General features: G+C 46.6%; 1 protein-coding gene across 1 annotated transcript in view; it reads left to right on the forward strand.

The window, feature by feature from the left end:
• LOC104068383 (HYDIN axonemal central pair apparatus protein) overlaps positions 1 to 25,665 on the forward strand; it is a 125,484-nt gene that overhangs the window by 32,420 nt on the left and 67,399 nt on the right. The window contains 9 exon segments of the mRNA XM_054079080.1: positions 7,403 to 7,502; positions 9,629 to 9,747; positions 11,357 to 11,580; positions 15,054 to 15,121; positions 16,981 to 17,216; positions 18,014 to 18,114; positions 19,331 to 19,466; positions 19,942 to 20,106; positions 22,291 to 22,443. Coding sequence (XP_053935055.1) covers positions 7,403 to 7,502; positions 9,629 to 9,747; positions 11,357 to 11,580; positions 15,054 to 15,121; positions 16,981 to 17,216; positions 18,014 to 18,114; positions 19,331 to 19,466; positions 19,942 to 20,106; positions 22,291 to 22,443 — 1,302 coding nt within the window.

Consider the following 25,665-nt stretch of genomic DNA (forward strand, 5'->3'; position numbering starts at 1 on the left):
CACTGTCAGTTCACGTATTGACTGGAGGAATGAAATGATCCTCTGTGTAAAGGGGACCAAATTCAAGCCAAGTTTAGTCATCATCATCAAAGCGTTGGTTCCATTATTTATGGAAGAATTGGTTTCAAATTTAGAGATTTTGTCCAAGTCTGTCTTTCCCCCCCCCCCCCCCCCCCAGCATATGGGTGTCTTTGCATCAAGTGAGTATTTTCTCCTTTATAGCAAATGTAGACTCTGAAAACCCGCAGCCATTGGCTTCCACACCCTTCTCTCTAGTGGTGGCCTTGTGACATTTGATTTGTACAGGAACCCATGCAAATCTGCTGGAGAGGCCCCCCCAAAATTGGGACTATGCTGCCTCACAGGTATTCTAGCCAGGAGTGGCTGCTTTCCTCTTCCCACTGATTCCCCTTGATATCTGGGAGCACCCTGTAGAAATACTCAAAGCGTTGTAACAAGTGACTGGGAGAAGTAACTGCTTCCAGAGGTTGGGAAGCTGATGGAAGGAGGGATAGTAGTCTTGGAAAAGCTTTCTGGGCAGGGTGACTTTGCAGGGTTTGTGCTGATGCTCTGCTGGGTAAGTGGACTGTTAGCTGCTGCTCTAGTCGGGTGTTGCTGTCTGTAGAAGCTGCAGCAGGCCACTTCAGTCTGTATAGGGTTAACTTGCTGATGAAAATTATAATAAAAAAGAGGAGGCAGTGATTTTTGGAATTACCATGCAACCATGAACATTCTGAGCAGCCGTCCAAGCCTGTGGGAAACAAGCTGTTATGCAACTCTGACTTCCCGAGTGCATCTCAAATTTGATTTAATTTATTCTTGCAAATACACGTGATACGTCAGCAGGAGCAACCGTGTCACAAGCCCAGGTGGCTACCGAAGGGCAGAGTCCTTGCTTTTTACTGCATCCTCCCCACCACAGCCTAGCTGTAAGTCACATTGCTGACACGTGGGAGCTGACTCCTTGAAAATGGAAACCAGAGAGAGGACAGGGAGGACAAGGATTGGTTACCATTGCACTGACCTTGACAAGGCACCACTGTCCTGTCATTGCCTGGTGGCAACTCCTCAGTGTCACATGTTAACTGTGAGCAGATGGAGGTGGTCTTCAGGATGTCCAGGTTATGAAACTTCCACTGTTGTTGATCCAGAGGTTGGCTCAGGAGGTAACGGCATTGTTGGTTCTTGCAAATCTTCACCTTGTCTGGGGAACCCATCCAAATGAGAGGTTACTGCAGAGCACGTCAGTTTTTGGCAGAAAACACCATCTCCAGTGGGAGCAATGGTCCATCCAGCACCTTGCTGTGGGTTCAGTTATTTATGGAAAGAGGCAGATGTTAGCTTTGGCACTGCCTTTCTTTTAAGTGGCCTGAACTAGCAGGATGCACTTCGGGTGTTGTTTCAGTACTACTGTTGCCAGCTCTGTCTTTGGTTTCTTGTCTGCTTTAAGCAGTGATTTCCTTTCGGTGGATCACCTTCCCACTCTGCAAAATTAAGTAAGTGATTTGGCCACCAGTTGGTGGTGCCCAGCTTTTCAAGACCAGCTTTTTTTAATTCAGGCTGGTGGATATCTAACAGATTCTCATTATTTAGGGGTTGAGGGAGGGGAAAGTAGTATTTATGGTTGGGCTTTTGCATAGAGGTCATCTGTAGCTGTGAGTCATGGTGTGCCACTCCATCCCATATCACGTTGCTTTTACGCTGTAGCAAAGCCAGAGTACAACAGCTGGAGTTTCTGTGCTGTATCCTCACACATCTCCTGTCTGTTTTTTAAGCCACCTGCCAGCTGCAGCCTATCTGAGGCTGACAGTAAACCAGAAGCGTTGCAATATCATGTTCACAGCACCGCATAGCTTTATTTCTGCCCTGGTTAGCGTCCACTGGAGTTTTCTATGCTCTGACTCAACTGCCATCCTATGGAGGACATGCTAGCCCAAGCAGATCAGTCTCCTGAGGTCTCAGTGGCCTGCAAGGGTGGGTAATGAAGCATATGCTTTTAACCAGCAATTCTTTTTTCCCTGTGGGGTAACAGGAATCTGAGGAGCCTCTTCAACAGCCTATTTTAATTTCCCAAGAGAAATAATGGACAATATTTTCTCATTTTATAGTATGACATAGAGCAGTAATGAAGAGAGAAATGACAAAAGTTTCCCAGAATAGTTACGTCTTTAAAGAATTTGTTCTAGCTATGAAATAGTAGAACAAAGAGTAACTGATTCTTTCTTCTTGCCTTCCACCTTTGGAATCAAATGGTCTGGCTTACAGCTTCACTGACAATACAGGGAAGCTATCTATGGATGTACTGCCAAAGGTTTCCATCCAGATAGCATCAAATCCTGCAGAACAGTGATTTCATATCAGGAACTCGGAGACTTGAGTCTATTAACTGCTAGTGCAGCTTTTCTTGGGAGCGAGGATATGAACAAAAGGCTCCAGTAACGATGCTGCAGTCAGATTGTTCCAGAGAGCTATGCTGAGGCGCATAAAAGGATAGGGTTTATTGGTAATCCGTAGGCTTGTTTCCTCTGGTGCCTTAGAGGACTCTCATCTGACTGTGCCTTGGGATCCAGCAGCACCGCAGAGGTGCCAGGGATATGTCCCTTGTCAGGATCTCGGTGCATCACTGAATGGTTTCCTGGAGCATGGCGAGGCATCATCTCCAGCAAAGGGGGTTTGTGTGCTGCACCCTTGTGTGTTGCAGTTTAAAAGAAGAAATAATACCTGCCCAAAGCTCTAGGATGTCTCCCACACTGGTTAATTGTAGAGTGTACTGAGATCCCAGCAACATTGCATCAGTCGCTGTGATCTCAGTGTTGTTGAGGAAGTTATCCCACTAGGAACTCAGCCCGTCTGAGTAACGCCTGCAGGGACTCAGTGCCACTCCCTTGCTTTTTGAAGATGTTCATTTGTGATCTTCTCTCAGGTTCTCCCTGGAGTTATTTTTTTCTCTTTTGGTGCAGTGGCAATTCACTGTTTTGATGTTTAGTTTTGACTATCTTGGAGCAGGATCAAATTCCAGAGTCAGATTAATGCTGTGCCAGCACTGACCCAGCTCTGGTTCCTCCTCTGACAGCAATGATGATGCAGGAACGGGAGGAAAGCAGGATAAGTAGGGCTTTCTGTGTCGTGAGCAACGTCTCATATCCCACGTGGAGACCGGCAGGCAGCCAGAGCAGACTGCAAACCCCTGATATTGCTTCTGCTGTCTTCTGTGCCCACTTGTCCATAAGCAGAGGGAGCCTTGGACAGGGAATACTGTTACTGGGGGAACAGTATTGTTGTGTCTAGCTTTCTAGCCAGCTCTCTGACAGGGCGTTGCCTTTGGTTATGAACTGGTTTCCAGGTATTTCCTGCTAAGGTGAAGGGCAGGCATGGTTTTTCTTGAGGGATGGCCTCATTGCCTGCCTTTGACACAAACCTCTAGTATCCTAGGTTGGTGTAGGACCTGGGCTGTTTATCTTCTACATTCAAGAGGAATATAGACTTCGTAGGCTGAGCCTCCTTGTAAGATGATCCAAGTGAGATAGCCAAAGTGTGGCAGTGTGAGTACTCCCTCATCTCCCCTCAACACTCCAGAACATCCAAGCCTTGAAGATTCAGCCCTCATTCCATCTGCATGTTGGGACCTCCTTGGAGACACTAGGGCTGACAGTGCTGCCCTGCTGCTGAGGAGCTCCTGGAATGTTTTCACTGATCTGAGAGGAGCACTGGAAATACCGCAGTAGCCTAGGATGGGCTCTGGATGAGTGAAAGGCTTGCAGTTCCTGTATGCTCCACAATAGGAAAGTGGAATTGACTGAAATACTTAGCAGAAAGAAGACTAGCTTTATAATCTCCTTGCTGCTGTAGTCACAAACGTCTCTCTGTATGCGTTCACTGCTGCAGTTGCGATCATTGCTGTGCAAGTCACGTTAGGGGCTCGGGCACTATCTGGCTGCCAGAGCTTAGTGAAAGAAGAGGTAAGTTTGCCGTCCTGGCCCGGTCCACCCAGAGCTCATCTCCATACATGATGACCAGAACAGGACAAGCGCAACTTATAGCAAGGCAGAGCTGTTGTGAGCATCAGATGTGCTGTTTCTGAACCATCTCCCACTCTTGTCCCTGAATTCTGGCTCTGTGTTGCCTTTCCAACTCCCCTGCCTGTCAAAGTCTGTCGCTGCCTCCATGAAGCATTGCTGCTATTAAGATCTTACCCCGTTGTTTTGGAGCAGTGTCAGTTATTTCTGTTACAGATGTGCTGGCCTTGGAGTGCATTGAATCCCAAAGTCAGCTAAACTCGCTCAGCTAGAAAACCGCACTGTTGTTAGCAGATACATATTCATCAGGCCAACAGTTCTTTTTAATTTCTTCCTTTCCTATTTGCCATTCATAAGCAAAAATGAAGCTGTTCCACTTGCTTCCATTAACAGGAGATGTATTGCCTCTGTCAGCCCCTGAATAATAACTACGCTGCCCCAAAGTGTCCACAGGGCCAATATATATGAATGCAGCTCATAAAATAGACCAGCGAGTGCCATGAGCTTGCAATCCAACAGAACTGAGCAGCAGAACAGTACTTACAATAGTTGACCTGAAAGACTGATATTGCTGCATTAGGCCCAAAGATGTTTGGGTTCGGCCCTCAGTGGAAGGAAGGATGCTCTCTGAGTTACGCAGGAATGATTTGGTGCTATGAGACCTTGCTCCTGTTTCTGGGAATACTACTTCAGAGCAGTCAGTGCTACACTAAATAATGATGTCCTACAAAACCTGACTCTGTGTTTTTCAGATAGATCCCAAAGTCTTGCAAGAAATAATGCAGTCCCAGTAAATCAGATACTCGGTTTGTGGTGGGCATTGCCTGCCTGACAGCCCGCACAGGCTCTGAACTGCCTGCTCCTGGCAATCCAACTGTGCATAGACCTCATGAGCCTGATGGCAGAACTACAGTCAAATCCTGGCATCAGTTTTCACCTGCAACCTTGCTGGTCCTGTCCTGTCCCGTTTTGAATGCCCTCTCCTCAGTTTGCTCTCTGGCATGTGAGGCGTTACAGAGCAAAAGGAAACTTTTCCTTGAGTGATCTGGGTGGCAGTTCTGAAATGGGGCTCATCTCGTTCTCGCTTATTTTTTGACTTCTCTCCCTTCTGCTGAACCTCTGTGTTTTGTTCTTAAGGCACAAGATGTGCTGTCCTCCCTTGCTTTATGCCCCTCTAGAAGATGAAGACCTCTAGCACCTTCAGTGCTCTCAGGATTTCATTTACGTCCTTCCTCAACGCATTGGCAGTGATGGTTCCTGTAGCTGATGGTGCTGCTAAGCCTGGCAAGGCAGTGTTTGCTGTGCAGGAACCAAATGAGCTGCTGTCTGCAGCTCTCTGGGAAGGAAGCCACAGCAGCTGGATGATTAAAGAGCACCACTGGGCAGCTCATCCTATGCAGCATCCTTTAAGGAGGAGCAGCAGTACAGAAGGCCTGTGAGCAGAGATGTTTGTTCAGCTACAGCCGGCAGGCTTGAAGTGAAGGCAAGCAGCTGCCTGGTTCTTCCTTCCTTTCCCAGGGATGCTCTGCCCAGGGTGAGAACTGAATCCAGTCTGTTAAACACACAGCAAACAGCTGGGTAGTGAACACTGGTGGGTTATTAGGCTCTAATTAGCCAGCCCAGGGAAATCTATCAGAGTGGGTTTTTTCAGTGGCTGCTCAGGCACGCTCCAGGCATCAAGGCAGAGCATACATTATTTCAAGCACCCTGACTACTCTTGTTGCTGTTAAGTCCAACACAACTCCGTGGATGCTCGTGAGTCCATGCAGCATCCCTGTGGTTCCCAAAGGCTCTGATATCTGGCACCCTGAAGGCAAGTTGTAGGCTGATGTTCCCACTTGGCTTCCTCAAGCAAGTGTGGTGCTTAACAATAAGGCTTCATCTTCGACCAGTTGCTTGCTGGATAGAAACACAAAGTACATTCAATCTGGCAAATGTTTGCTCTGGGTTTTGAGAGAAATCCAAGTGACTTTGTTTTGAAACTTCCCTTTTCTTCTTATTGTGGTGGTGATGGTTTGCTCTGTCTGTTTTTTCCCTCTTTGTTGACTCTTAGCAGACTGTGCATTAGGGAATTATTTGCAGCTGCAGCCCAATAACTCACTGTGTCACAGCTCTGTGATTTTTGTGGGGACTGTCCTTTGAGCTGTTAGCGCTAAGTTGATGGGAGGTGTTAGAGTTATTTAATATTTATGTTGTAGGAGTGCCGGAGGCTCCCATCAGTTTAAGACTCTTCTGGACAAAATACTGAGGATACTCAGTAGGAAGCAAAATCAAAGACTCGCTTTGCTGACAGAAAAATAACTCTGTTCTTTTTGTCTCCTTCTATAAGCTAAATTTTTCATTCCTGGTAGGGGAGTATTACTGCTGTCAGAGGTGCATATATTTGTCAACAATGCGTGAAGAGACATTTGTAATGCTAGGAGCTGAGGGGATGCAAGCAGTGCCTTTGTTTAAACCAATTACAAGAAGTGAGCGAGAGCCTTTAGAGCAAGGCTCTGTGGAACTGAACACCAGTGTTGGGGCTCTGTTGTGAAGGGAGAAGATCTCGAGGAAGCAACAGGTTGTTGCAGACACACTGGTAGCACGGTGCAGGCTTAAATCCCTCAGCAAGAGTGTGACAAGGAAAAGAACTTGTTGGTTGAAAGAGGTGTGGAGCTGTAATACTTGTTTGGGCCTGTATTCAGGGAAAACAGAGATGGATGCACTTTGCGGAGAGAAACAGGATGCATCCAACTCTTGACTCCTTTCTCAGGTCATCTGTCAGCTGGAAAAGCCTGGTGTTGGCTCACGGCACAGGGCAAAAGCAGCCATCAGTGGGAAGGAGTCTGTTTTTCATTGATGCCCAAGCAGGAGGGCTTGTTCTGCCGGATGCTGAGAGCCTCAGGTCACCGGAGGACATAATATACTCTCATACATATACAGGTGAAGGGTACAAGAGGCTGCACCTTTATAGCTAAGAAAGGAAAAATCCATTTGGCTAAATCTTTTCTGATCTGTGTAGAAGTATTCATATAACCATAGTGATAGAGAGATACAGCAGAAGATTTGGAGGAGAGAGGTACGTTTTCCTTAGACTGGCTGGTACCTCTGAAGAAATCCTGCTTAATTTGCTGGCGTGTGAGCCAGTTTGGTTGGTTCGTTACAGCCCTAATTTAATTAAATTTCTCTAGCGGGTGCTGGTCAAAGTAAAGGGCTTGGAAGGTGGTATGTGTTTTTTGTTGGTTTTTTTTTGTAGCTGCTTCCAAACTCACTTATAAATTTTGTTGACAAGTATTGCTTGCTCCTTGTTCTTTGCTGATGCTCTAAATATTGGCTGCAGAGCTGTGGTTGAAAACAAGAAATGTAATGTTTGAAGATAAATGGTTTGCTGTTTGCTTCTGTTTTAGGAGGGAGATGTCTGGCCAAATTCTTCAGTTGAAATCAATGTGATCTTTAAACCCCAAGAAGCCAGGGTCTATCAACAGACAGTCTACTGCGACATCTCAGGTATGGCTCCTTTGTCTCCTGTTAGGCACAGTGAGCAGGGTCTCTGCAAAAGGATTTCCTCTGGCCAGCACGTGCTTCTCTCCCTGCATGAGAATTGTCACCTTGTGGCTCCAAGTCTATGGTGCACATGGGTAGTGTTGCACCGGGCTTGCTGTACTCAGCAGGCTGAACACCCTCCCTGGAAATCAGAGATCAAGCAGTCCGCTAGACAAGCTTTATGCTCATCCTGTCTTTCAGAAGTGCTGTCAAGTCTTTTTCTGGGAGCAGTTGTCATTGACCCACCCAGCTTATTCCATCTTTGCCCTTACGGAGGCGATTGCTTTGCTGTGCTAGCATGGAACAAGGAATGCTTGTAGCAAGCTGTGTGGTTCAGGTTATCTTGTCCTTCCTCTGTGTCTCTGTGTGGTGCTGCTACAGGTGTTTTTCAAGAGTGAGAGATCGCTGTCAGCCTTCCACCCAGGGAACACGGTTTTACCCATTTTAAGAGAAAGAGGTGCAAAGCCCGTGGTCCTCCAGCAAGCAGCCTCCCAGCTGCTTTGTTGTTTTCCTCACTAGTCTGAGCTGACAGACACAAATGTCATGGAACAGCTTTTTATTTATACAGTAATTGTGCAGTGTTTACTGGGCAAATGCCACTTACAGTAATTACACAGGGCTTGTGTAAAGAAACTCTTCCTGCCCACCAGCTGCAGTTGCTAAAGCTGTGGAAGGAAAGGATTGATTCAGTAATTTGCTCCCAAGGGATTCCTTGCTCAGTGCTGTGCTCCTGGATTCTTGCTCTGGTGAGGGGGGTGTCCCTCGCTTTGCTGCAGGGATCTCTGAAGGTTTGGGAGCGTTTTTGTTGCACAAAAAGAGGAAAACTACTTGCGAGCAAGCATTGATCTAGTCTGGGAGTTACAGGAAACAGAGTGGGGAAAATGATGCGTGTTTAGCAAGAGGAGCCTGCTCCTGATAGACCCTTATGGACTCTGGGAAGAGCTTAACTCTTACACTTGATCCTTGGAATAGGACCCCTAGGAGGTAATTTAAATGATGCACCTACCCCCACCTGTTACAAAGTGGACCTCATCCACTGTATTATCAGAATGGAAACCATCCCAGAGTTGAGGTGCCTTGCTGCAAAGGGTTTAAAGAAGAAAACTACAATCTTTAACTGGAGCATCAATTAATTCTGCTTCTTGGTTTCTGTAAGAAGCACGACTGCCTCCTCCTTCATTTTGATGCCAGTCACAAATCCCTTTGCAGTGTGATGTGCAGGTGGCATGCCTGCCCTTTGCTGGGAATATTTGGAAGCTTTGCCCTAGTGCAGCACGGAGAATTGTGCAGCTGGATCTCCTGCCCCACTGGAAAGGGGGATTGCTGACCTCCACATTTTTTGCAGGTGCCTGAACAAATGGCTTGGCAGATGCTTCTGGATCAAATATTTTACATAGCTAATCTGCGTTGGGCACCTTGCAAAGCTGGCAGTTCAGAAGTGGTCCGATATTTGCTCTTGGCAAATATTTAAGCTCAGAATTAACTTTCTTAGTTATTCATGCAAATAAAGCTGTTGCTCTTGAGGGCTGGAAGGGAGCATGTTATGGGGATCTCAGGCACCTAAAATTCATTTTTGGGTTTGTCTGCGCACAGAGTTGTATTGGGTTATGCCTTCCAAAACCACATTGTAAGCTGTTCTTGTAGGGAGCTGTGGAATGACAAAAGATGATTGCTCCTTTACCTTGTGACAGAATTGTCCTGCATCATGTAAAACTGTGGGACATGGTCAGATGAGAATTACATTCAAAAATAGCCACAAACATAAGGATATTCTGTGAACAAGAAGCTGAGTCCCAGAAAGAAGCAGAAGTGAAGGAGTTTGGCAGTGAAGCCCCGTGCTGTTGGGCCACTTACACTCCTGTTTATTTAAAAGCGAGGCAGCGATGCCGGGTTGTACACCCGACGCGATGTGCCACAGTATTATTCCTACTGAGATCCAAATTCCCACTCCACAGTACCAGGGGTGAACTTGGGATGAGCATCTACAACTGATCCCTTTCAGCCCAGAGTCAGCAACTAGCGTGGAAGCAGCCCAGAAAATCCAGGATAACGGAGATAATTATTTCACTGACATTTAAATATCTCCCCAGGCCGTGAGACCAGGTTGCCTCTGCACATCAAAGGAGAAGGCATAGGGCCTCAGCTCCACTTCAGCTTTGACCAGCTGGACATTGGGAAGGTTTCTGCTGGATCAGCCCACTGCTACGAGGTGAGCAGTAGGGTTTTGTAGGGATTGGGGTGGATCCAGGGAATAGCCTCGTGGACCTGTGAGATTTTTGGTAACTCAGACAGTTATGACCAGGGCATATTTGACCTAGTGCTCAAATGTGAGGATTTTCACAGATTGTGGGTATTGTTGATGGGGTCCAAAAGTATACGTTGTTCGTGAAGCCCTAATCCCTGCTTTTTGGAGACCTTCTTTGAGATCAGCTGGGAAGCTTTGTGCAAAAAAACACTTGACGCGTGAAAGCAACACTGGGACAAAAAGATAGGTGTTCAGAGGCTTTTGTTTTAGCCCCAGGTGCAATGCCCCTTTGTGTTCTGGCTGTGAAAAAGTAGCTGGAACTAATTTACTGTGCTTGAACTCAACTCCAGTACCAACAGTTTTCAGTTAAGTCCATCTTACCAATTCCTGGGAGTTAGAGCAAAGCCATCCATCCTCCTGATACAGAGACGTCCCTTGCGAAGAAATTGCAAGTGTTTTCTCTTGCCAAGCAGTGTCTTGCCACACTTTAGACTTGGTAAATCTCTGGCTTTGTAAAGAGCAAAGCATTTTGGGAAGTGAAGCAAAGAAACTTTCTATGTATTTGCCTCCTCCACCTCAGTGGTGTCAAGTTTTTTGCAAAAAAACAAGATCGCACAACCAAAAAAGGCAGAAAATGGGGCAATACATCATGCCAGATGCTTTCAAAAGCTTGAGTGTGGCGTGGAAGGACACATTGTTCTCTCTGTACATTTTTGATTCTGATACTCTATTGATTCTCTCTGTTAATTTATTATTTTCATTACTTGAGAAAATGAGAATAAGTAGATGATACTGTTAGTGCTGTACTAAGCAGCAAAATTAGAGGTAAACCTCAGCTCAGCGCAGGACTCCTAAGTGTAATTTGTAACTAAGGTGTAAAACACTGGAGGAGAGAGTAGTTTTCAAGTTACCATTGCAGAGTTTGAGTATGTGAATGTTTTTAACAGTAGCTGAAAGATTAAAAAATAATGGACATCTCTGCTTCTGTCTCAGCTCTTTTCCTGACATGTCTGTCTGAACAAAGACTAAACTTGTCAGATTAAAGAAAAAATAAAAGAAACCTGAATTATGTACTGTAGCAGAGTTGGTGAGTCCTTTTGAGATTGATGGATTATAGAGCTGTCCTGAGGTGTCTTCTACATGCAGTAAACTTGGCTATAATGGAAGCTGAAAGTATTCTGCCCTTGGAAGGACCGGCTTCATCTGGAGCATAAGAAGTAGTTGGTGATTCACTAGGAATGCTGCAGCTGGCCTTTGTGGTGGCTCTTGGGGTCAGGTTTCAATTGACTGGGTGATCCTGTGCAGTTTCTCATCACTACAAATCAAAGTGGGCTGCTTTGTATCAGTGGCATAAACCTGGAGTCCTTCTGTTTGTGTGAAGTTATCACTGCTTTGCATGAGAAAACCCAAAGGCAGAACTTGTTCTGTTGTATTTTCTTTGGTTTCTGCCAAGCAGCAGCACACAGCATCTTCTGCCTTTTGTAGATATCAAGTCTTTAATTAGAACGCAATTCAGCCTTCTGTATAAAGGAAGATTCCTTCTGTTTTTCTTTCAATTTTCTTGCTGTTGCAGGTTGTCCTGTTTAACAAAGGAGCCATTGATGCTCCCTTCAGCTTGGTCCCTCCAACTACAGCTCTGGGCTCCTGCTTCACCTTTCTGCCTTGGGAGGGCATCATTTCACCAGATGGGCTCCAAGTCATCAAGATGTCCTTCAGTTCCACTGTCCTGGGGAAGTTCACAGAAGAATTCAGGTTCAGTGTGATTGGATCTCGTGAGCCTGTGACTTTGGCTGTCAGGTGAGGAGGGTTATAAGAGATCAGTGGCCACACCTGTAGTCATTGCTGGGTAATCATCTCCCACCAACCTCATTTTATGGTGAAGCAGAGGGGAAAAAAGGTCTTGTCTAAGGTCTTGGTGTGGGGTTGCTAGAATCAGAGCCAAGATGAAGAGCCAAGGCTTTTAACCTTAGCTCCAGTTTGAACCCTCCAATTCCCATAGCAAATGTAGTGTAATCTGTGAGGGGAAGTCACCGTGCTTCCTGTGCTCTCAATGCTCAGTCTAACTCTGCAGGTCTTGGGTCCCTATGGGAAGCAGCTTTGCCTTCATGGTTGAGCTGGTTGGCTTTGTGACTTTCCAGGACGCTGTTCACACAAAGTTCAGCAACAGCAGATTCCTTCTGTGACCTTTTGCTACCCCTGTGTGAGGACCCCAGGGTCCTCACACAGTGACACTGCCTACACTGGAGAAAAGTTGGCCTGGAGGCTGCAAAGGAAAGATGTGGAGTTGCCTGCTGCCTAGTCTGGGTACCCAGGAGCTGGAGTGACTCCATTCCACATGGAGCTCACTCCCCCTTGGGCCCTGGCAGACGGTGTGATGGTATCAGCTTTGGGCAGCAGATGGTCTGGGATGTCCTGCCTAAACACGTGGTAAGGCCACCAGGGTCTTGGAGATGGCTGGGGGCTGGGCCCGCCTTGGATGTTTCTGCAGCCAGAAGCAGTGTTTTTAAAATCCTCTGTTAATAACCCATACAAAATGGGTAGCAGCAGCCTCAGCTCATCTCTCACGCTAATGTGTTGGGACAGGCTGTCTTCCCAGCTCTTGTGCAGCGAATGCTCCAGTGCCTTCTTTCTGCAGGCAGAAAAATGCTGATGCAGGAGTCGGGGAGCTCTGCAGCAAGTGCTGTCACAAGGACTTGGGCATCGTCCCATGGGCTGGTGCCACTGCGAAAAATAATCCTCACCAAGTAAGGGGGGAAAAAGCAGCTGAAGATGGGAGCAAAGCTCCCTTCTTGGGACCCCAGCTGTCCGCAAACTTGTCCCAGCTAGTCTTAACCACGGGCTGAGGGATAACGTGGTGTTGGCAGGAAAACTGATGCTGAGGGCTTTGAAGCTTTGGGCTTCCCTCCTGGGCTGCTGCTGTTGGGAGGCATTAGACCAAAGCAGTAAAGAAATGAAGAGGATCAGTGTCAATTTTAGCAAAAGGTAGGAGAAGTTGATAAAAAGAACAACAAGGTTATACTATGCAAGAGAAGTGGAGAGTGGTTCTGTTGACCTCAGTAGAGAAACAGTCATATTCGCTTTGTGTTTGGAGGGAAAAGGTTGGGTTTTTTTTTAAATCAAAAGGGAACATTTCACAAATAATTTGTTCTCTGTTCCTACCCCAAAATTGGCCAAGAGATGTTATTGCATAAGCAGCTTTCTCCTTGAGCAAGGGCAGATTTTTCTTGCAAGGATGTGCTTACCATAGGTAGAACAGAGTTTTTCTTGGCTAGTGCCCACTGCCTCTGCCCTGCAGTGGCCTTGCTCCTGAGGGAAGGTGTCACGCTTTAGCTGGTTGAACCAGAACATAGGGAAGGAGCAGTAAGAAGGGTAGTTGTCTTTTGGTTTCCCCAAATGAAGTGGTCCTTTTTTGCCCACTGATGCCTTGGTTTCCAGTGCCCAGCATGTTCTTTCCTTCTCTGCGCTGTTCCACCAGCACAGCCCTGAGCTCAGTGCAGATTGATGTTTCTTTCTTTAATTTTGTCCTCATCCTTGTACCCCTCTTTTCCTGGATGGTGACTCCTATGCAGCCCATCTGATGGCACCCCAGCATCGCCATCTCTTCCCATACAGCCGTCCCTTAGCAGTAATTCCCGTTGCAATCTGCTTCTCTCTGAGGTGTCATCTGCCTCCTTGATTTCAAAGATCCCTTATCTCTTTATTCTCCAGCCCTACAACTCCAGGTGTTTGTTTTCACACTCCTTTGAGATGCCCACCTACCAGGTCAAGCTGAGCCTCCCTCTCTGGCAGACTTTGAGCACTGGATTTAATCCTCTCTGGAGAAAACGCTCCCAGTTACTTTGAATGAAAACCAACTGGCTGGTGAGGCACTGGACTGCGAAGGAAGGAACAGGGATGAGAGTTCAAGTGGTTGCTCTCTCACTTTGTGTTGTTTTTTTGTGCTCTGCAAGGACCCTGATCTGCATCAAAAGTGCTTTTTTTTTAATGCTGCTGTAAACCGTTGTTGTTGCCAAACCACTGCCTTTCCCTGCATTTTCTTGCAAGCTGTGCTGTTATTGGCTGAGGTGCCCAGAGCTCTGGGTTGGCTCCTTGCCTGAGCCTTCTGGGCAGTCATTCAGGTGTACTTGCACACAGATGCAGTGCCCTTAGCAGAAACGGCAGTCGGTTCCCCCCTTGCCTGGCAAAGCTCATCCTTGGCAGTGTCCCAGTGTGATCCCCAGTTGTGGTTGGGTTGGCAGTAGTTTTCCAGCATCTCCTGGCAAACGTTGTGATGGAAACTGTGTCTACTGCCTTTACTCTGTCCAAAGCAAGCTATTGCACTTGGGAAGTTAGGTCTGATTCCACAATGTCCTTGGAGAGGGAACTTGGTGGTCAGGAGGGATTTTCTACTTAACTTATCCTCAGGAACTGGTTTGGCTTCAAGAATCAAGACTTAGCGTTGGATTGAAGCTCCTGAGGGTCAGTTTTGGGTGTTTTTTGACTATACGATCAGAAGATGCCCAAAATAGGCAATAATTTTTTTGTGTTTGGAGGGAAAAGGTTGTGGGTTTTTTGCAATCAAAAGGGATTGCTTGTTTCTTTGATGTTTAGAAAGGCTACTGAATGTGAGGATGGATGAGAAGGTCTGATGGTTCAGGACTCCTGTATTTGGTTTAAGACATGTGTCACTCTTGGATGTGTCAGCTGGTGAACTAGGGACAAGCTGATACTTTCCTCCAAGATGCACTTGTCCACTGTGCGGAACTGTTACTGCTCTTGTTTTGGTCAAGAAGTGTCTGACCACTTCCCTGGATTCACATCTGAAAGTCCTGTCTGCCTAATGGTTATGTGGATCAAGATTATCGAAGGAAAAGATGTTGATGTACTCCATGGAAACACCAGTTCAAGCTAAGAAAAATGAAAACAGGGAGCCTGCAGCTGAGAAGGCTGGTTGCAATTAGTCCACTTTTGTGTAGACATCTCTGTCCATTATTACAGATGAGGAAATTGAGGCATGGAGCAATTATTGGTTCAGGGTCCTTCTTGGGGCCCGCAGCAGCTTGGGGGCATATCCTCCCTTACACGATTCTCTCAGCCACATCAGCAGCTCTGGTGTCCTCTTTGCCTTGGCGGCCTCCTGTCCATGTGCATGCCATGCTGGGCGCAAGGGTGATGGGATGATTTGAAATCCACCATGGTTCAGAGACCAACTTTAATCAACGTGAGTGATAATGCAAGCTGAAAGCTTTACACTTCTCTAACTAAGATGACGTCTGTCTTTGTCCTCACAGGGGCTGTGTCATTGGACCGACTCTTCATTTCAATGTACCCTCCCTCCACTTCGGTGACATCTCCTTCGGTGAGTGCACTCTGGGCTTGGACATCTAGTTGAGAAGTCCGTGCGTTACCAAAATGGAGCATTTCAACATCAGAGCTTCTGTCACTTGTGTTCCTTGGTAGCAGCCTTCAGGTGTTAAAAACAGGGCTGCTGGTTGCTAAGGCAGTATTTTGCCATCGTGAGATCAAATAGGACAAAAGGGATAGGGAGATAATATTTTCTGGTGTCCCTTGTAGTCTGTTCAGCCCCAACCTCCCAGGAAGTGAAAGTCCTTGTCCCAGAAGGGTCCAGGCCATGGGACTACAGGAGAAGGGACTTTATGCCTGTAGCTGCTCGGGGTGAACGTTCCTGTTGCAAAGCAAGGCCAGCATTTCCCATCTGAGGTGTCAGGGCACCTCGTTCTCACCTACTGGGCAGTATGTCCAAGCAATAGATAGCTCTGCTTCAGGCACTGATGTCCTTAGAGATGTGATCTCCTTCCCCTTCCTAGGGAAAGGCCAGCTCTGCTGATGGAAAGCATCCAGAGTGTCTCCATTGAAATGCAGGTTCTGGTGCTGCATCTCAGTCTCACAAAAGGCTTTTTATTACTGAGATGATCTGAAGTTTAAGTGAGAAATCAATTGTGTATTGGATTGATTGAATGGCCATTATAATTCTTTTCCCAGGATGCCTCTGTGCTTTCATGCTGTTTGTGGACCTTATAAGAAAACTCATTACCTCCCCTTCCCTCTCTACATTATTGCTCTGCCACTTCTTTGTTTCCTTTTGAATAAACAAAACAACAAGAAATGCACCAGGCAGGAATTCGTTTGTGTGACAGGAGATTGGTCCTACTGGGTCTGATTTCATTAATAAGGCCTTTTCAGCTGAAGACAGTTATTGTATTTTTGCTTTTTAGCTGTGCTGCTAACTGTTGTTTGTGTCTGGAGACTTCGGTTCCGTTTTGGGTTGTGAAGTCCGTGTTTGGGTTTTTTTGCCCCTTTTGGCCTCCCTGCTCAAGTGATTGCTGGAGGTGGGCAGTGGTCACTGTCGGTGGAGCTAGATGGTTTTCCTCCCCATCTGTATTCCAATAATGCTTGGTAAGCAGGCCATGGGAGATGCTTCCTTCTTGCACCCGGTGGCCAGCCACGCCAGGTGTCCACTCCACAGCAGGTTGTGGGCTGATGTCCTGTTACTGCAGAACATCCCCACCAGGTGTTGTTGTGTCACTGGTGGGTAATGGGAAGATAGTATGAAAGCCTAAGTGATGTAAACCTTTATGCAGTGTGGATGTGACGTCCATCCTTGTCCATGACAAGGTGAGATGGTTCCTGCTAATTTTTAAGCCCCTGTCCTTGTTAAGTAGGATGCAAGCTGTCATGTGCTCGGTTCAGTTGGGTCAGACCAGGCGATGCCTTCTCAGGATCCTGCCTGAAGAAACTGCATCAGAGTGCTTTGCCATCACACTATGGTTCCCAATTTCCTCCATCCTTTATCTTACTGTAGCTTTTCTCCTTGATGACAATGCAATACTTGTTCACAAAGTTAACAGGGAGTTTTATGGATTGAATTTTCAGAATAAGTGATCTGTCTGGATGCACCCTCATAACTCAAAAATAATTAGTGGTGTTTTGGGGCATGTGAGAGAGCTCTTCGGTTAAAGGGATCAAAAATTCTTGTGTTTGTCATTGCTAGGAGTGGGCATTGCCAGGGAAACAATCCCTGTGATGAGCAGAAAAGGGAACTTAAGTGACAATTTGATTCCTTGCTTATCTTCTCAGTCAACTGTAATTCAGATTGAAAAGAGCCAAATTGCGAGCATAGTTTTATCATAATAGGATATTCACAGCAGGAATCATGGGGTAATCGGTGCACAAATGAATATTTCTCTTTTGATTTAGGCTTTCCTCGCACTTTGTCCTGTCGCCTCACTAACAGCTCCCTGGTGCCCATGACCTTCAACCTTCACATTCCGGGGGATGGCTCAGGGGAGCCCAGCGTTAGCAGTTTTGTTCAGATATCGGACAACACTCGCCCATCCTGGAGAAGGGGAGCTCAAGGGCATGTCAAGCCAACTGAATTTACCATAAGGCCTTGCAGAGGGACAATCTGCCCCCAGGGATTCATGGATATCCAGGTATGAGAAGAGTGGCCATACACGCTTCAGTAGGCAGAGCTGAAGCTTCAGTGATGTATGTGAGGGCTTTAGTGCTGCTAGAATAATACAAGTAAAATATACGCACCATGTTAGGCTTTTGTTGGCTGGGTTACTCTGGTACATTACTGAAACAGCACAGTTTTGTTTCCAAAACCATAAGCTGAAGGTCTTGTACCGTATAGTCAAGTACAGAAGCCATTTGTGTGGTTTTGAAGCTGCTTAGAGCAATTTCTTTGATTTACAGTAGTCAGAGGAAGAATGAGGACAGAAGGTGCCTGTTCAAAAGAGAGATGTCATTGTGTAAAGCAGTTTGCTTTTCTTCTCAGTCTGGTTTCAACTCTCCTGTTGAGCAGAAGGAACTGTATTCACTGCAGTGATCTCCAGTGGAGACTGGAAAAGCTCTGGCAGCTGTGAACTGCACAGAATCTGCTGGGGCACGCTTTGCCTTCAACTTGCCATTGTGAAGCTAATCTCATTCTGTTGAAGTCAACAGATTTCCTCTGAATTTATGTTATTGTAACTGAGTCCCTTAATTTTAGTGCAGTGGTGAGTAGAGCATTAGTCTGTGCTTTAATTTAGCTTACACATGCCGTGATAACTGAACAGTGTATTTAGCAAAGCACTTACGGTCAGAAGACCTTTCTACACATCGGCCGGCAGAAGAATTAGGACTAAATCCTTCCTTTCCTTACTGTGGAAGGAGAACGGGAGGGCACCATGCACAGCCAATGGCTTTTGGGAAAGGTGAAGTATTTGACCCTCTTCTCTTCCACCAGGTCACCTTGTGCTCCAACACTGTGAGGAGATACGAGTTGGCACTTATGGTGGACGTGGAGGGTGTTGGCAAAGAGGTGTTGGCACTGCTCCTTACAGCCAGGTATCAGCGCTCTCCCTGCAGCTCATCATCTCTCCTCATGCATTCACCACCAACACACTGCCTTGTATGGTTTGCTGGCTTCCACTCCTAACGAGAGGTGCTGCTTAACGAGCCAGCTCTGCCCAGCCAGACCTGAAAACAGCAGTGCTTTGAAAGCAGCCCATGTTGTGAAGCACCTGAGCTCAGCAGGAAGGGACAGCCCTGAGTCTTTTTCTAAAGGGAACAGTAATTATATTCATTATTGGCCTGCTTTTTGGTGCTTGAGGTGTAACAGACTTTGAAAGGGCCGTGTTTCCTCCTTCCTGGAAGTGGCGGACTTGTGCTGGGTAAAGACCAAAATCAACATTTGTTTGTGAGGCAGTGAGCAGCCTGCTGAAAGCTGGTGTGTGGTTCAGTTAATGAAGATCTGTGCAAATGGGGATGGGGCTTGTGGCAAGACTGGTGAGGGGAAAATAAAGGCAAGATCTTAAGGGAAAGTAATCTTTGATGTGGAAAGTGAGCTTACGGTTCTCTGGTTATTTTGAGTATTAACATTCTCAAAGTTGTTTTTGCTGCAGTCAGGTTCAGTCCTGCTGTGCTGCAGTAGGTGTCAGTTTAATTACAAGAGGGATGAGATTCCCTCTCCCAGGCAGAGCCATCCAGTCGGTGCCTGGGCTGCAATTTCGTAAAACAAGATGAGAACAGACAGTGTGTGGACCCACGAGGATGGAACTCGGAGGTGGCGATCACCCAGTGCATAAAGCAGCTGGTGGCTTGTGCCCTCCATCGCTGGGACAAGCGGCTGAGTTTTCAGGCAGGGCAAGGGCAATATGGGAGAGGAGGGAGTTATTTTTACTGAGATGGAGTCTTGTGTTCCCTGAGCTTTGGTGAGTACTGGGCCTCAGTGGGAAAGCTCTCCCAGGGCTCACGCCTTGCTGGGACCATTGGGAGAGTTCTCGCAAGCCTCCTGGGACGAAGTTGCCCATCAGACAGCTTGGACGGGGCACCGTGCTCTGCCTGGGCACCTGGCAGTCTCTGTGATGCTAAGTTTCAGGATTTGCTCCTTCTTACTGAGAGGTTATTGGGTAAAAAGAAATAAAAGGCTATTGCTATAGGGGTATTAAATGTCTATTTGGCAGTGACAGAAGTGTTATGCTCCATTTCACACTATTTGGGGATTAAACAAATACTACATTCTCAGTATTTCTAATTCCCTTTTGGCCATCTCTTTGCCTAGATGCGTAGTTCCGCTGCTGCGAGTGCTCAACCCTCTTGTGACATTCGGGCAGTGTTTCCTGAAAGTCTCCTATCGGCAAGTGCTGACCCTTGTGAACGACAGCAATCTTCCAGGCTGCTACGGGGTTCTTCCTCAGGTTTGGCGTTGCATCTGCCCTCAAATTTTACTGTGGGATTTACTAGAAAAAAATACAAAGGGTTCTGGATAAGGCCTTGGTGTGTTATGTTCAGGTAGGTTTCCGAGTTCATATTCCTACCTGAATATTAAACTCTTTAGGAAGCAGCTAAATAGAAACCTATCTGAATATAGACTTTAGGAAACTAAACAGTTCTAATATTCTAATTTTTGGGGTACTTCCATGCCGGAGAACTTAAAGGGTTGTGAAAAGCTGTTACAAGGAGGCTGCCAGCACAGCAGTGGTTGGTTGTGGATGCAGCAGTTTTGGATCCCCTCAGAATGCAAAGCCCATGCTGGTCTTGCATCTGGATTTGTGCCTTTCTGCATTCTCTTAAGGATTTTTTAAAATGTGTTAATTGCTGTTGTGGTCGGTGTCAAGAAGTTTACTGTTTCTTCAGAGATCCTAAACACAGGTTTGATTCTGTCCCTTGTAGGAACACAAGGATGGTGCTGCTGTGTGGTACTCCAGCCCCATGCCGTGTGGGATTATCCAGCCTCACAGCTCCGTGCACGTCCCATTTACACTGGAAGCCCAGGTGATGGGAAAGCAGGAAACTGTTGCTCATGTCGCAGTTTTTGGGAATGAAGAATTCCCACTGGTGAGTGCTAGGGAAGATGTGTGCCTTTATCACTCATCTTGGTGGGGCTGAAACTGTAGAGGGAATCTTCCTGGGAAAACAAGAACTTGTAATAGATGGCTGGTGTGGACAAGGACAGAAGGGATTCATGGCATGAGCAACAGGCAGTGCCTAGAGAAGGGTGGTGTCCTGTTACGTGATAATTGGAGTGTCTGACGTAGCATTTAGTGATGGAAATGTGAGATGGGATAACAGGCTCAGTCTGAAACCCAGCACAGTCCCTGGGTCTCATACTCTGTGATATCAGATGACAGCAACTGCTGCTTCATTAGGACTTTTTTTCAGGAGCACCCAGGGACATCCCTGAATCCTGCTAAACCAAATGCTTGAAAGAAACTGTATTCGAAGTCAGGCCCGTCACGTCTAAGAAATATCTATCGTCTCTCTCTGCCAAAAGCCCCAGCCAAATATACCTCTTGCTTCTGGAGCACAGAAACTTTTTTTTTTCCCTAAGGTTGGAACTGGATGAGGCAAAGCATTCCTGGACTAAAGTCTCCTGAATGACATTGTTTGCATTCAGGTGTACACAGCAGCAGCAGTGACAACAAAATGTAGGCAAAAGAAGGTTGGTTGCAGTGTCCTAGCTTCATCTAGCTGAAATCTAGAACAAATATAGTTAATTGAACTTCATTTTAAAATGATACTAACTTTTGAAGGAGTTGTTTTAGAATGTCTGATCAGCTCTCTGGACATGAAAGAGGATCTCAGAAGATTGCTGGGAACCTTAAGCTTTCTGTAACAGAAAGGAAGACTGGCATTCTGAAAGTAGCCTAAGGGATTTAAACTTCCCTTAAACTGAATGGAAGTGAGGCTGCTCCATCCCTTGGATGCAGCTGAACATCTCAACCTGGGCCTTTGTGGATGTGCATGTAAACCAGTCCAGAGGAAGTCCAGGTGATGCAGACTTTGCAGGGAAGTCTGAAGTTTGACAAAACAGTTGCTTATAAATATAGGTATGCTTCCCATCACAGATGTTATTCTGCTCATCTCCAAAGGGCTGTGCCCTGCTTTTGCTGTTTCTGCCCTGCTGCCCACCTGGAAGCAAAGCCAGCTGGCGAGGCACGGCTCCTCCCTCCTGCTCCTCCTTCCCGGGAGCTTTGGGCAGCATCACCCAGACTGCAGCTCTCCACACCTCTGTTCTCCCGGGCTGGGGTAAAAGATCCATCATCATGCATAGCTTCAATTCCTTACTTTTGAGGTACCAACCCTGGTACATGATTATTTTGCTCGCCCTGGCAGTGTCCTGTCAAGGACTGAGCATTTCTGGATGTTGCTGCTCCTGGCTGAGTTGGGCAAGTGATTCTGACAGCTGTCAACGCCATTTCCTTGAGTTAGAAATCCGTAAAGGTTTTACATCTTGGAGGCTGGTTTCTTCCGTGGTTAAATAATACACCGTGCCCTCCAGTGAGTCATACAGCATCTTGTCAGTATTGGGAGTTTCATGCATTCAGATCCTGTTTTTAAGAGTTGGGGTGTTTGGAAGCCATGAAATCCAGCCAGGCTGGATAAATTCTCATTGTTTTTAGTGATGTCAGGAGGTAGTTTAGCAAAGGGACCCACATTTCTCCTCTGATTAGCTGCACTGGATCTGCAAGAATGAATCTTTTGGGTCTCAGACTGTCAAAAGGGAAAAAGCAAAACAAAAGAAATTGCTTGAATGATGTCATTATTAATGTCTGTTATTCATATAATACCAGGAGCACAATCAATGGCAACTGACTTGCATGATCTGAAGAGCATGCTTTGCTCCTGACTTGCACTGGTTTTCCCAGCGGCCACTTTGGGAATGTTAAGGAAGTTAGTCTGCAAGTGTGGCTGTGCAGTCAAGAAGGGTGGTTTGGGGCAAAAGAGGGCAGTAAAAGGGGTGGGAACAGGCACAGGGTAGAGGAAGGAGAGCTGGTGTGTGGAAAAGCTGTGAAGAATTAAGCATGGGAAATGGTTTCTTTATTTGCTGATAACAGGAGCCTTTCAGAAGGGATCACTCTGGATCCTACACTTGCTCCAGACCTTCTGTTTCAGTCTCACAACACTGAAAATTTCAAACCACCATAATCATCCCTGGGTCTAGGACTACCCGTAGAGATGTCCAATCATTTTAAACTTTTGCTATTCTTTTTGGTCTTTCCTACCTGCTTCCTGGAGCAGCAAATCCGTTTAGTGAGCATTGGTGAAGGACCAGTTGTCTACGTCCATCCGAATAAGATAAATTTTGGCAGTATCCAAGTTCTACTAGATGCTTCCCGAACTCTCCACCTCTCCAATCAGACTGTTGCTCCTGCATCCTTCCAGGCAGAGATGGTAAGTATTTGTAGGGCTGTTTTCCCAACAAAAATGACTAGTCTATAACAGCTTCTGACTTGATTTTTAGATACAATGTTTTTATATCACTATCGGACAGAAAGCAAGCTATTCCATCACAACGTGGCAAAGGAAGCCTGGCTCTGGAGGCAGTTTTAGCTGGAGCAGCCTTCAGTAAAATACAGAGTTTAAATGGACTTTTCAGCAGAAATGACTGTGGATCATTTTGACAAGTTCTCCCTTTATTTTGTGGAAAGTGTTTAGCTCTCAGTGAAGCCTTTGGAGCTCTAGGAGATCAAGGGAACACTGTGGTCCTTTGCTCCTGAAATGGCATAGATTTCCCTCTGATTTCCCTGTTACGTCTACTTTTGCTTTGTGTCAAACTCCTGTTAATGATAGAGTAGAGCATGAGGTCTGTCCACAAGCTGCCTGTGCTGAGGTGATGTTCACAGCTCTTGGTGGTCAAGCCCAGCTGGATTGTTCACAAGAAGGTACTCGTAAAGGTTGTGTACCTAATGGCGTCTGTAGGCTATGTAACGTTGCAGAGCACCTCAATGAGCTCCAGGAAAAAAAATGTATTTAATTCGTGGAGGCTGCTTAGTGTGACAAGCTGAGTAGCAGAAGGAGATTGGGTTGCTCCCCTGGCAGAGGGAGCAGGGCTGATGCAGTCGGGGAGGGCTCGTGTTTGGAGGCTGGGTGGGATGTGCTCCCTGCTGGCAGTGCATGTGTGAGGGGCTTGAAACCAGGATTTGTTGGAATTATATTTGCTTTTCAGTGCTGGGCGGTTTGAACTGCTGGAGCTGGTTAAACCAGACCTGGCACTGTGGACTTGGTAGTCTCTGTGGAAAAAAGCATCAGGCAGTGTGTGAGACTGTAGACTCCGGTTCCTGGGCCAAGGAAGAGGGGAGGGCTGCATTTCCCTCTGACTCCGTTCCAAGCTGTTTGAAGGATAAATGTAATCTTGAATTGGGGGGTTCCCAGGGCAGCTATCTTTGACTTCATGGTGAAAATCTGCTTTCCATCTCTGCAGAGATCAGGCCACCTCAGAAAGGTGGTACTGGTTTAGTACTGGTATAGTGATGGTTTTTGCGCAGTTGTAACAGACACTGACCCACGGTGCTTAGGTACTACTGTTCCAGTGTAATGCCTTCCTTCCTCCCCTGGACAACTTAGAAGTGTACCCAGAGGTGCTTGCATGGATGTATCTACCTCTCCATGGCCTCAGGACCCTAATGCATGGGATTGGGCAAGAAATCCTATCATGCTTCACTGCGATCTCTGCAAATATTTTGGCTAATAAATAAATGGACCAATAATGTGAGGTGTTCCAGGGATGATTTCTTTCCCTGCAGTAAACATGGGCTCTGCTGCTCTGTAGCTTTCCCCCTCTGACTCCTCAGAGTTGAGTGACCCCATGGTGAGCAGCTCAGCTTCTCAGGGCAGCTGCTGATATCATGGAGGTGTTCAGGGACGCAAGTCCTGAGAACCTGCTCAATCGGCTCTTTCAGTGAGGACTCTTCAACACAGTGATGCTGAGGCTGCCCGATGGGACTGGCACTGCAGCAGGCAAGATGTGCTCAGGCTAATTCCTTGTGCGCCGCAGCTGCCTAATTTGGTGCTGGTTTGCTCCCTCAGTTGAAGTTTTGCCCTTTGCTGCTGCCTTGGGCTGCCTGGCCATTTATTGATGGGAAGAAAAGAGGACTGAATGGTTTTAGAGAGAAAATTTGAGATGCAGTCAGCTGTCAGGGTGAACTGCACATGTCCATCTGAGAGCAGAGCTGGCTGTGGCTGTCCCCTAGACCAACTCGTGGGTGACTTGGGCATCCCTCATTCTCTTGTGACCCTGAACCCGAGTCTTAGGTTCTCCAAGATGCCCAAACTGCTGCTTTGATTTCCAACTTGGAGATTGCTGCAGGGAGCTGTGATTTCCCTATCTCCTGCATGTGGCTAACCTTGAAACTGTGGCTGTTTGCAGTTAGGCTTATAGATCACGGTCCCCACTTGAAAGAAAGAGCTGCTGATTGACACTTTCGTGACAGCATTGGATCAGCAATGTTACAGCACGCTGACTGGCAGCTCAACAAACTGGATGAGGTTCAATTAAGAGGCAGCAACAGAGCAAATAAAATGCTGGTGTCTTGTTGGAAATAAATAGGAAAATGTGATGGAGATGGCCATGCTGCCACCTTGGTGGTATCCTTAACCATCACACGCAAATTGCTGTTCTGTAAGGTCAAGCTTTCTTCTTGCTTTACAGCAGAAGAGAGCGTGAGCCAAGCAAGCAGAGATGCTTTTTTGTGGATAACTTCACTTTGGGATAGTGATTTAAGCAATGACCTGGAGTACCCCTTGCACGCAGGCTTCCCTGTATCCCTCTTCCCTTTGAGTTAGTCTATTCTGTTCTATTCTGTGAGTTGCCAGGAGCAGCACTGAGCATCTCTGTTCCCAGAAGAAACTAAAACTTCTCCAAAGATGTTATTGTGATGGGGCTTTTTGGTTTTGAGGAGGAGTGTAGGGACTCCACACCCTAGACCTCTGCTGGCTTATCCCTGCTTGCCAGGGTGTCTGCAGATCTGTGACCCTTGGGACCAATGCATCATTCTGTGCTCATTCACTGAAGCCCATGTCTGTCTGATGTACTTTTCCTTGTCAGATTGCTTTCCCAGTGATGAGGCAGCCCTGTTAGAGTATCCTCTGGATCCAGCAAGGGAGGAGTTTGCCTTGTTCGTGGGTAGAAAACATGGAAGGGGGTCAACATGAAGGAGCCATTGCAACTTAGCTAGGGGGGCTGATGCGACCTGCTGGAAAAGCTGTCTCTTTCTCCTGCTGCCGCTATAATCTTTTCCTGTTTCCCTAAGTGTCTGATTCTTTCCATATTGACTAATATAAAAAGATTTGTATTGATTAATGGAAGTGTTTGCTCTCTGTGCATATTTTTTCATCATTTCCTACTAGTTCTTTGTCACTCTGTCTTCTCTGGGATCTTCTATTCGGCTACTAAGAATGACATCGCTCAGCATGGTGAAAGGCAGCTGCATATCATGCCTGTGTGATCAGGAAAGCAAAGACAGTCCTAGGGTGTCATTTCTATTAGCAGTGGCAGCTTTCTTTTGTCTGCATCACCCCTGTGCTGGGTCTGTTACGCTTTACTGCAGGGAGGCTAATGGTGGTTTCCTGGTGCCTTGTAATGAGGGAGGGAGAAGAACTTTCCTTAGGATTTTC

The sequence above is a fragment of the Cuculus canorus genome, chromosome 13, assembly GCF_017976375.1.
Source record: "Cuculus canorus isolate bCucCan1 chromosome 13, bCucCan1.pri, whole genome shotgun sequence".
In the NCBI taxonomy this organism is placed as follows: domain Eukaryota; kingdom Metazoa; phylum Chordata; class Aves; order Cuculiformes; family Cuculidae; genus Cuculus; species Cuculus canorus.